The sequence below is a fragment of the Trichosurus vulpecula genome, chromosome 5, assembly GCF_011100635.1.
Source record: "Trichosurus vulpecula isolate mTriVul1 chromosome 5, mTriVul1.pri, whole genome shotgun sequence".
NCBI classification, from domain to species: domain Eukaryota; kingdom Metazoa; phylum Chordata; class Mammalia; order Diprotodontia; family Phalangeridae; genus Trichosurus; species Trichosurus vulpecula.
In genome coordinates, this window is record NC_050577.1 from 247632983 (window position 1) to 247645467 (window position 12485).

The window sequence follows — 12485 nt, forward strand, 5'->3', positions numbered from 1 at the left end:
TTCTGCATCTTCTGTTCCTTTCTTCTCATTCCATTTGAGACTGCGATCTCCCTTTTTATAGACAGCATGGTTAGGTGGATGTGTGAGAGGGCCAAATTAGAAGTAAAAGAAAATTTAAGCACTGCAGAATATGTAGATTTAATGTGATCAGAATATCCTGAAAGCTAATTGTTATTTTGTAATTGAGTCACAAATGTGATGAATTGTGTGAAACATTTGAGGGAAGTTTCTGACTCTAGAAACTGAATTTGACAAAAGTATGTCGTAGAATGTTGTCTTACGGGATACACTTTTTCTGATACAAGTGTCCAAAGAGATTGTAGTTGTACCAGTTAGATTTTTCATATTTGGCTCTGTTGAACTTTAATGATGTATGCATTAAGTAAAATGTTAAGGTAAATTTTAGAAGTATTTTCCTTATGGTATAATGTAACAGTGTTAATTTAATGCATACATTTGAGTTTTGTGTTCATTCAGTGTCCTTTATGGGTAGTTCCTGTGTTGAAGGGATCAATTACAGTGTTTTCTTTTGTGACTCACTGAGTGAAGGCCAAAAGAACTGTACCTTATTTTATGAATAGGATCATGAGAGAGAGAATTATCTTCTCCAGGAGATAGCAAGTCCTTGACCGTTGAAAAGGTCTATTATATTGAATGCTTTGATATTTTGAGTTGGCAGTAGTTGGCCTTGAGAGAGAGTTGTTAAACTTTTCTTGGACCAGTATAAACACCATAAAAGGCATTACTGAACACTGACTTGAAGCACGTTGAAGGTGATAAACCTGTGAATTTATAATACTGTGTTGTTTTTACCTGTGATAAATACTCACTGAACATTCATTTAAAAAGTAATCTCATTGTTGTTCAGTCCATAACTGGAAGTGTTTTAAATTCGAAATGCATTTTTCTTGGTTCAAATCTACCTTGTCATTGTCATTAAGAAAATTGATATCTAACTAGTAGGTAGAAGTAGTATAAATGATAACCCATTTGCACGTGTGGTACAAGAAGCCCATTTTTCAAAAATAAGAAATTAGTAGATTAAAAAAAACTCTTATTAGATTGACAATTCTGGGCACATGTATCCAACAAGAAATATTTTTAAAGTATTTAACATATAATTTTATCTATATAGATGCACACGCATATGCACATGTGTACATATAAACTAACAACAAACAATATACAGTTCTTCCTCAGAGTGTTTGGATGCAGCTTTAAATGTTCTGGCTCGAGCACTGGAGAACAACAAAGAAAATTCTGAAATCTGGTGCCATTACCTCAGATTGTTCTCAAAAAGAGGAACTAAAGAGGAGGTGCAAGAGATGTGTGAAACAGCTGTAGAATATGCTCCAAATTACCAAATTTGGTGGACTGTAAGTAAATATTGGCACAGAATTTTCTTGGAATTCCAGTGATATATGTAGGAAGTAATATATTGGGGTAATCAAACAAATTCATCTGACTAGATCTTTTTATGTTTTAATCTGCAAGTAGATTCTCATGTATTCATAGGATCATAAAATTTAGAGCTGGATAGGACCATAGCAATCATCTAATCTCACTTTTTTTTTAAACCAGGCACTTCTTTTGGCTTCGATTTCCTCAACTGGAAATTGAAGGGGTTGAACTAGATGACCTCAAAGGTTCCACCTCTAAATTGGTGAAACTGATGTCAAGAGAGTTTAAGTGACCCCTGATAGCTTCTGTTTTTAATAATCTCAGAGATAAGTTACTTCCTTAAGATTCTTAGCAATTTAGGGTAGGCAAGGAGAAAATAATTTCATATTCTTGTCCCCTTGAGGAAGATAATCTTAATAGAAAAAAAGAGTTTCAGGCAAGAAACCCATTTAGTATTTTGTTAGTACCTATATTTTGTCAGTTTGATAGTAAGTAGTAATTTTTGGATCCTTGATAAAAGGAAAGATAAAATTGTACTATATAATAACTTTATTATATAATACCTTACCTCATTTATCATACCTATTTATCATACCTCATTTTCATTTAAACTTGGCTTTCTAATTTATGATAGGTTTCTTGAAACATGGCTGAGATGGGTTTGGTACTAAAAATAATGCTAGAAAATAGGCTACTACTTTTAATAAAATCAACAATAATCTTGGCTCATTTCTGTATATAAAGTACACTTTAATTGTATGAACCATTTCTTGACAGTTTTTGAACCTAGAAACCACTTTTGATGGAAAGGATTACGTATGTGGTAGGATGCTTCAGTTCCTGATGGAAGCAGCAGAGCGTGAGGATTCAGATCTTCTGTCCTTTCAGCTGTTGGAATCTCTTTTGTTTAGAGTTCAACTGAGCTTATTCACAGGAAGATACCAAAATGCCCTTGCCATCTTACAGGTGAGCATGACTTCTAACATTTGAACTAATATTGTGTTGAAGACTATTACATAGGTTGAAAATTTCCTCATGTTGGATATTCCAGATTTGAGCCTTAAGAACAGGATCACTAACCACTAGTGGTAAACCTTAATTTTACTTTATCGAAGCAAATTTTGAACATCGAGCCATTGTTTACATGTTTTTCTTGAATCGCTTTATTAAGCTTCCTCTTAATTTGGTATTAAAATTTTATCAGAATAATTTTCTTATAACATATAATTTTCATTTATTAAAAATTAGTAGTCTTTACAAATGTAAATCTCATTTAAGAAAACTTGGCTTTAAAAATGTTCCATTTAATTGATTGCATACTCTTGAAAGAGTTTTCACCATGGCCACTTCCTTCTTTTTCAGTTAAATATTTTTCTTGGACTATTGAAATTGTATTCCATATTAGATTCTTGATTGCTTTTGTCAAATACATAACTGCTTAGAAATAAGGCAGTTTTGTTCCTTTTTGCCCTCCATTTTTGAATCTTAGTCCAGTGTAAGTGTCATTATTATTTTTAAAAAAATATTTTGGATTAACTTTTCATTTTACATAGAATGCATTGAAATCAGCCAATGAAAGAATTATAGCACAACACCTTTCAGCAAGTGATCGATGTTTGGCCTGGCTGGCATATATACATCTGATTGAATTCAACGTTCTCCCTCTGAAATTTTATGACCCATCCAATGCCAATCCTTCGAGGATTGTTAACAAAGAGCCATTTTTAATTCCATGGCAAACCACTCAAGATGTGAAGACTGATCATGACATGTTAGTAGCTGTTTTTGAAGGTATGTATGTGCAAGTTTTGAAATTATTTAAAACAAAACGTGATCACCAGTGCTAATAAGACTTATTATTTAAATTGAGCATTTACTTTCAGATGTTTCAGGGATTCAGCAGTTCATTAGAATACACTAGTAAGAATGAATGTAAATATTTCATACAGTTATTCATACTTGATATGAAGAAATAAAGATATATCAATAGATGAATAAAGAAATGAATTTATAGGACACTTATCCTTGGAAAATAAAATTAACATTTAAAGAAACTGGAACCTATACTATGTAATCATTTTTGGTGTACTTATTTGAAGATGTTGCCACATATTAAAAACTTGTCAGGGAATACAGATTATGTATTGAAGAGGTGTTAACAGGTCACTCCTTTGATGCATACAGTTAACTACTAAGGAGATTTTAAAGGTAGTGTATTTTAACTATCTCAAAATAATATTTCTTGAGTACAGCAGCAAGCAAGTCTTTGCTGAATTATAGGCTATCACTAAACTTGGCACTGTCAGTATGTGATGTAGGATCAGAGTTGGAACAGGACAGAGCAGAGGAAAAGGAAGTTGAATTGGTAAGGTCAGAGGAGAGGTCTGTAAGATAAAAGACTGTCTATCTGGTTGCTAATGAGATGATGACCTGAGGGAAGTACTAACAGTACTAGGACCCTGCCACAGTACTCGGCTAAGGGGAAACTGTGTGTGCAAACGAGAAGAGATTGCGAATTTCACTTCAGATGTGGATAGGGAAACTTGTGATGTTGCAGTGACCTGCATGGGTCAGTTGTCTATATAACTATCAAAGCCAAATGATTCTTCTCTGCATTCCAAGAGCAGTGATTTCCCTCCAGTAAAGAAGTTCAAGGGCCTTGAGAAATACCTCTGTGCTTCCCAGGTTGTTAGAGAGGTTGAAGGGATCTTTTAAAACATGCCACACATGCACTCATGCACAAAAATCCAGAAAGGCTTCAGCGAGTGAACATAGAAGAAAAGGGTGTGAGGAGGTAGGTGGGAATCCTGACCTGGATCAGGAGGTTGGATGGAGAAAGGGAAGGAGCAGGAAAATCCCCCCCACCCCCACACCCTTCCCCAGAAGCAGCAGCTCCTTGTCTTCCAAGAAATTAAGATGTGACTTTAAAGGTACAGTCAGATATCATGGGTAAGGTGAGAGGAGTAGTGGTGGTTGGAGGGACATGTGTCCAGAGCAGTAGAGAACCCCACAAGACATGTCACTGCATGTTGATTGATAGGGGTGCTGTTGGAAAGAATCTAGGAAGCATTGTTTTAAAAGCTAAGAAATGTTAGGAGCACAGGTGATGTAAATTATCTCTGGCAAGGATTTAAGAAAAGCACTGTGGACAGAAGTTAACAACAAGGCAGTTTTAGACTTGATTTAAAGGAAAAGCTTTATTGTGAACAGCTATCCACAAGTAGAATAAATTGCTTTGGGATGAATTTCCCCTAAGTAGGGGTCCAAAAGACCAAAATAACCATTTGTATGTTGTCAGGGAGATTCTTAGTTCATGCTAATTATGGAAAGCCTTAAAAGCTATGTAGACTTATTTTTTATTGGAGCAGTAAAGTGAAAATAGTATAGACTAGATTGAAGCAATTTCTTTCTTTAGTCTTTCCATCACCCATAATCAGAATCTTTAATTTTTTTTTCTCTCCCCCCGCCCCCCCCCCAGTCTGTTCCTATGATTTCTCTTAGTTATTTGAACTTAACAGTTCTTCCCACTAATACCAACCTATAAGCCCTTGGTCTATTCCAATGAGCCTTCAAACAGTTTTCCCATTTCTACTTTTTCTGTTTTCTAATTACTCTTCATTGTGCTTCCAGATGAGTCTTCCTGATGTATCCCTTATTCAGAAACCTTCAGTGGCTCATTACAAAGTTCAGACACTTTAGTCTGTAATTCAAGACCCTCCATTATATATTTTTGTGGAAAAAGTAAATTTTTGATCACACAGTACTATCTTCCAAGCCAAAGTACTACCTTGGGCTTCAGCTGATCTGGACTTCAGTGTTTCTCAAGTACACAGCCCCAAAATTGTTAGACTTCTTTGCCTTTTCTCAGTGCTTAACACAATGCCTGGTATAGTATATGTTAGGTGCCTTATCGATTGATTGGTTCTCTCATGGTATTTCCTGTGTCCTATCTATAGTTTCCCTTCTATTTCTATTTGTTAAGAATACTACCCATTTTCTAATTTCATTTCACAGTTAAATTTTAAAAGAACATACACATGCACACACATATACACACAAAGTGGAACAGAAAAAGATTATTTGGGAAATTGTGCAGCTTACTTTTTAAAAAAAAAAATCCAGTTTGTCTCCGTTTCCCTGTGCATTCCTTTTCTGTGCACTAAAAAAAAGTTTTAATGGCTGACTTTTTTTGGGTAGCATTATTGCTACTTCTTCCCAGCCTATTCTTCCCTACTCCAAAAAAAAGAGAGAGAAAAAGCTCTCATAACAAATAATGATATGCAAGCAAATCGAATCCATGTTACCTAAAATATATTTTTATATATATATATATCATGCTTTACCTTGATTCCTCTGTCAGGAGGTGGGTAGCATTCTTCATCTTTCATTCTCTGAAATCTTGGTTGCGTATTACGTGGATGGTTTCTGCTATGTTTACTCTGTATGAGTCCACACGTGTCTTCCAAAATTTTTGTGAAACTATCCTTTTTGTCATTTCTTACAACATAGTTCCATTTTTATTTTTTTGGGTGGGAGTGGGACAGATGAATTGGGTCTTCCCTTCCTTACCCCAGGGTGGAAGTATAATAGCCAGTCACAGGCCTGATGTCACTGCTGCTTAACATGGGAGCTTTGACTCACTTTATTTCCAACTTAGGGTAGTTCACTCTCCTTAGGCAGCTTGGTGACTCCCTGCCCTGTACTGATGCTGGAGGTAATTTGTACACCCAGTCAGTTTAGCCTATTGTAGCTCAGAACTCCTGAGCTCAAGTGGTCCACCATCCTCACCCTCTCCAGTAGCAGGATACCATAATTGATCTCAGTCATCTCCAGGCATCCTGATCTATATCTTGCCACTGGACCCAGATGGCTCTGGAGGAGAATGTGAGGCTGGTGACTTGGCACAATCTTCCCTCACTTAAATCCAATTGGTATCACTTCCTGATGCCGTGGTCCTCTTTGAGAACAAAGGACAAACAACAGCCATAACTGAGGGAGCTTGGTGGCACAGTGAATAGAGTGCTGGGCCTGGAGTCAGAAATACACGGGTTCAAATCCTGCCTCAGATGTTTAATAGCTGCATGATCCTGGGCAGGTCACTTAATTTGTGTCTGCCTCAAAATGGGGATAATAATAGCACTTGCCTCCCTAGGTTTTTTGTCAAATCGTGTATATATCCTTACTCCCAACAGTTGTGTTATTTGGGTTTATCAAATACTTGTGCTACTATGATTGTTTCTGTCTTTATGTTGTATGACTAAATTTATTCCCGATTGACCTGTTTTTTAACTAGTACCATATAGTTTTGATGATTATTGCTTTATAGAATAGTTTGAGATTTTCCTTTCCACTTTTTAAAAATTTTATTTCTTTTGAGATTTTGTTGTTTTGTTTTTCAGATAAATTTTATAATTGATTGTGGCACTGAATAATTTAGTTAATGTTGCCATTTTTATTATATTGGCATAACCCAAACATGAGCAGTTAATTTAGGTCTGTTTGTATTTCTGTAAAGAGGTGTTTTGTAGTTGTATTTGTATATTAATTCTGCTCATTCTTTTAGGTTCAGCTCAGATGCCATCTTTTCAGTGAAGCTTTCTCTAATATCCATCGTCAGTTTTTCTGGGTTAGGACATCGAATACCCTATCTTGTGTCTTTATCAGTTTATCTGAATTATTTGTGTATTTGTGTATGTTTTATCCCTGTGCTGTATTTTAAGCTCTAAGAGGGTAGGGGCTGTGTCTTGTTGAATCTCTATTTCTTTATCTGCTAGCACAGAACTCTGCAGGTAGTGGATCCTTAATAAATGTTTATTAAAGTAGAATAATCAGCTGTGAGCTAATTACTGCAAGCCTAGGCGAGGGTGGAATCTGTGGATGAATGAAAGAAGAATTGAAAGAGTTGATGTATTGATTAGATATGAAGGACAGGGGAGGGAGGGGGAGAGGGGGAAGAGTCCAAGATGATGTCAAGGTTTTGAGACTTTGGTGATTAATGGGACCTTTAGCAGAAATACAAGTAGCTCGTTTTATGGAAAGAAATATGTTGTTTGGCTTAAATATGTTATTAAAAGTGGCACTGTGACACTCATGTTTAAATAACTTTTATGCATTTGGAAATAAGAGACTTAAACTTGGGTGAAAAGTTGGTCCTTTGAAAATGGTGTTTTGGGAGTAATCACCATAGAATTCATAGTTGAAGCCATATGATGTTTTATGAGGAAATATTAGTGTTCAGAGAGAAAGAAGAGGCCCAAGTTAAAACTTTGCCATACATCTACATATATGGTGGGGTGGAGAGGGAAAGGGAAGAGTGGTGAAGAAAGGAAAAAAAGATCAGAGATAATGATAAGGGGAAGATTTCACTAATGTCAGATGTCAGGTCAAGGGGATTGGATAAGGACCAAAGAAAAAGCCTTTGGATTGGATTAGAAGCCAGTTACTGGTAACATTTAAGACCCAGTCTGGAGAAGAGTAGATATAAAAACCAGGTTTCAGTGGGTTAAGGAGTGAAGTAGGTAGTGAGAATAGCTGGGGGACAGTAAGACAGGGAAACCTAAGAAGGTTTGAAGGGAGAAGGAGTGAAGCTAGTGGAGAAGGGAGGATAAGCAGGGGGTAGTGCCCTAAGGACACTTAGAGGACAAAGGAAGATCGCCTAATTTTGGGACTCTTAATGAAGAAAGGGAGAAGAGACAAAAACATGTTGAAATGAAGAGCAGTGTATCAATGACTGCCCACACAGTATGGTCTGAATCTTTTCAGTTATGTGGAAGGCAAGGAGAGACGGGGTCATTGGCTAAGAGTAATTCAAGGGTTGGGGGATTGGCAAGATGCTTGAGTAGGGAAAAGGTCTAAAGTACGTGCTATAGGAAATGAGCCTAGGAGTTCAGAGAAGCAAAGTAATGACAACATGGAGGTGGTGGTCAGACTTTTTGGATTATCCTTTGGACAGATGTCTTTAAGTGTTATGATCTTGTCATTTTAGTTGAATTTAAGGAGAATTTTGTCACCCTTTTTTGATATAGATGCAATTCAAGCATGTACTGATGAAAGCCTTGCTGTTGCTGAAAAAATAGAAGTCTGTCTTCCACTGTACACAAATTTGATTGCTTTGCTGCAGCTCCTAGACAGGTAAACTTGGATTTGCAAACCATTGATCTTTCATTTGAAGGTTGGTCTTTTCACCTTATTCAGATTTTTTTTATTTTAAAGGTGTGAGTCTGCAGTGGAGCTCTGTAGGTCTTTATTGGCATCCTGTCCTGTGAACTGCCAGTTGTTGGAAACTCTTGTGGCTTTATATTTGCGATTGGACCAGCAAGACAAAGCGAGTTCAGTGTGGCTTAGCACATTTGAAAAACATCCTCAGAACGCGGAGGTTTTTTATCATTTGTGCAAATTTCTTATCTCAAAGGTAAAGTGTGGCATACAAATTTTGAAAACAATGCATAGCTCAGATTTTAATCCAGAATAGGTAATTGTAAGTCTGTGGTTTGTCAGTTAATTGGCACACATTTTATTAAATGCCTGTTAGTTTCCAGGCATGTAGGGGCATAAAAGCAAAACAGCTTCTGCCTTCCAGGTGGCTTACATTCCATAGGAGGAGACAACGTGTGCACTCATAGGTGTATATAAAACAGATACCGGCTAGTCTTTGGGGGCTGTACACTGGTATTTGAGGGAGAAGGGAAGAGAGTGCATTCCAGATGTGGGAGACAGCAGTGGCAAAGATTGGAAGTGGAGTATTGTGTGGGAGTACCAATGAGAGCCAGTGTGACTGGACTCTAGAGTGTATGGAATAAGGCTCCAAAGGTAGGCTGAGGCAGATTGTGAAGAGGTTGGCATGCATTTGGAGACCTCTAAATAGCAAAGAAGTTTGCTACATTTTGCCCCTAGCCCTTCCATATGGGTTTCTTTTGCACTTATTTGTCCCAGAACACTAAATCTCAGTTTAACTTTAGTGACCTAATATGCATCTCTCTTTTTTAATAGGATCGATCTGACAGTATTCTTCCATTGCTGCGAGAATTTATTTCACCATTTTTTGAACTTGGGTGTGAGGAACATAATCCCATAGATCTCTTTCGGTAGGTTTTTGTAGAGGTAATTGGAGAGTATACTTAAAACAGTGGAAACCATTGGATTTATTGGTTTGATTTATTCTTCATGTAAGACTTGCTGATAGTAATTAGAAAATTCCTTGGCCCCCTCTGCTTTTACTCATACCTCGGAGTTTAGCAGTCTTCACTGGGCATTGTGCGAGTAGGAAGCTGTGTTAATGTCCTTGGCCAAAATGAGGTAGTAACAGGGGACCCCACTTTTGCCACTATAAAAAGGCCATTTTTTAAATACCATTGTTATTCTAGTGCTGCTTTTGTTTTGTATTATTTATTTGTATTGCAAATAATGGAATACCATGATCTCCGAAAGGGAACATAAGGATAATGATGAATGCAAGTAGGCTGCAGCATGTCAGCAGTGGTATTTTAAGATACAAAAAGTGGTGAGAGTTAATTATGGAAAATGTAGAACTGAATGAGGAGAGACAGCACATGGACAATCTTAATGGAGGGTGGATAATCATTTTTAAGTACCTGCTGTGTACCTGAAACTAACTGCTCAGTGCTTTATTCTATTATCTTATTTGATCTTCACAAGAGTCCTTTGAGGTATAACACAGTTGGCAGTCAAACAGAGGCAGGGCAGGCCGTCGGATCAAAACAGGCAGGTAGCTGAGTAGGAGGGTAGTCAGGGCATGCAGGATAGCCGACTTCAAGGATACGAGATTCTGGGGATGGGGGGTGAAGGAGTGGAGACAGGCAGAATGCAAGAATAACATCAGAGCTGAAAGCAAGGCAAGAAAATATTTTAGGGCGAAGAGGTTGAATATTTTGTAGATTCCGATGTAGCACTTGTGCTGTACTGAGATTTATTTTAATTTGAAACCTTACATTTAGGTTAAAATCACACTCTTGGAATAAATTCATCTGAAAGTTTCTCTTTTTCGTGTATAAACTGGTATATAGTAGCAAAAAGTTGATCTTGGGCTACTTACTGAAATATGGTATTTTGCAGCAACAACTTGGTTGGGGAGAGGAGAGGGAACAAGCACTTATTTAGCATCTGCTGTGTACCAGCTACTTTGCTAAGAATATCTCATTTGATCCTTCCAACAACTCTGGGATGGGACTGTTATGCTATTATGTTTCACAGTTGAAGAAGTTGAGGCAGATAGAGACTAAATGACTTGCCACAAGATCACACATCTAGAATATAATCTGAGGCAGAATTTGAACTCAGGTCTTCCTTCCTCCAAGTCCATTTAGCTGCCTCAGTAAAGGAAGTAGACATTTGTACTCTGGGCTGCTGTGTCAGGCCACATTTGGAATAATTGTGGGGTGGTTTGAGACGACTGAGGTAATTTTAACAGGGAACTCGATGTCATATATGTCATATCCCAGTTGGAGAAATTGAGAGCGTTTAGCTTGGGGAAGGTGAGAAACCTTCCTCACAGTTTTTTCTCTTTTGCTTTCCCCCCAAGTATTAGAAAGGCTTTTAGGCAAAGAAGGGTTAGGCACCCTGTGTGTCTTCATAGGACAGAAGATGGGCAGTGGGGGAAACTTGGAGGCAGATTTCTGCTCTGTATAAAGAAAGAGCTTTATGAATTTGAGCTGAAGAAAACTTGAGGTGGAGAGATTACTTCTAACTGGGAGTTGAGATTCAGTGCCTCATGGAAGAAGGGAGTGTTAGGAAAAGGAGGGGATTTCAGCAGCTAGAAAAGTACGGGAATTCTTTATATGCATGGAAGGTATTATAAGTAAGGACTTGTGGATGGGAGTTAGGAGGATGGAAATCTTAAGAAGTTGAGAGTATTCTCATTTGGTTGAAATATTAAATGTTTGTAATGAGTAGTAAGATAAATTTTAAAAGTAGGTTGGAAGTCAGATTGTATACATCCTTTAATGCCAGATTAAAGAGTTGATAGTTTTATATGGTAGGGAGCCACTGACACTGAGCAGGAGAGTGGCATGATCAAAGTAATGGATTAGAAATTGAATTCAGCAAATACTTGATGCAGAATACTATGCTATGCAATGGAGGAGATAAAAAGATGGGCAAAACTGGGTTCCTGCCCATGCAGAAACTTGCCATGAGGAATGTGAATCAGGAAATGTGGAGGATGGGTTAAAGCGCAGGGTCTGGAGGAAAGTTAGAAGGCAATTATTTGAATAATAGTTGTGTGTATAATATGTATGTTTGTGTATGTCTATATGCACATACACACATATATATACACAAACAATAATATGTAAATAAGGCAAGTGTAATGAGATTCATTACTATTGTCATGAGACTGAATCCAGGGAGCCACATACAAAAACTCAACTATGTTTCTATATAGGTAAATATTTGACAATAATCCTTCACAAAATTGTAGTACTTTAAAGTTTATAATGTACTTTTTACACTCACTATTTAATTGACTTTTTCAACAGCCCTAGGACATAGGACAATGATTCATTTTTTAAAAACTTTTTCTTATTAATCTTATTAAATAAGATCAAACAATTCGCTGTGTGTTTATAAAGTTTTGTTGCTCTTGTTTTGGTATAGTTATAGTGTATACATTCTAATTCTTTTTTTCACTTTCCCTCATGTATAAATAAGTGCATTTTTGTATTTTCCATGTTTTCCTTTTTTTTTTTTTTTACAGTGCAATAATATTCCCTTGCATTGGTAAAAATGTATTCAGCGATTATCCCTCAGTTATTGGGCATGTAGCTTTTTGGCATTAGCTATAGCAGTTATGAAGATTTTTTTTTTCTTTTAAAAACATCCTCAAGATCATAGCTCATATTTATATAGTGTTTTAAAGTTTACAAAACACTTTATTCACAGCTCTGTGAGGTAGGTATTATAAATAGTAGTATTTCTAGTATGAGGCTAGTCTGAATGAGAAGATGCAGTCAGTTTTGTAACTCTTTTTGGATGCTAATTGCTCTTCAAGAAGATTGTACCAGCTCAAAAATCTATTCACAGTCTAATAAAGTACCTTTTTTCCTACAGCTCTACTAAGTTTTGTGTTT

General features: G+C 36.7%; 1 protein-coding gene across 2 annotated transcripts in view; it reads left to right on the top strand.

Moving 5' to 3' along the window:
• The window catches only part of ZFC3H1 (zinc finger C3H1-type containing), a 65312-nt gene that overhangs the window by 46177 nt on the left and 6650 nt on the right, over positions 1-12485 (top strand). For both annotated transcript variants that reach the window (XM_036759420.1, XM_036759421.1), the window contains exons 22-27: positions 1190-1376; positions 2179-2367; positions 2955-3192; positions 8427-8532; positions 8614-8812; positions 9391-9485. In XM_036759420.1, coding sequence (XP_036615315.1) covers positions 1190-1376; positions 2179-2367; positions 2955-3192; positions 8427-8532; positions 8614-8812; positions 9391-9485 — 1014 coding nt within the window. The remainder of the gene's footprint in view (positions 1-1189; positions 1377-2178; positions 2368-2954; positions 3193-8426; positions 8533-8613; positions 8813-9390; positions 9486-12485) is intronic.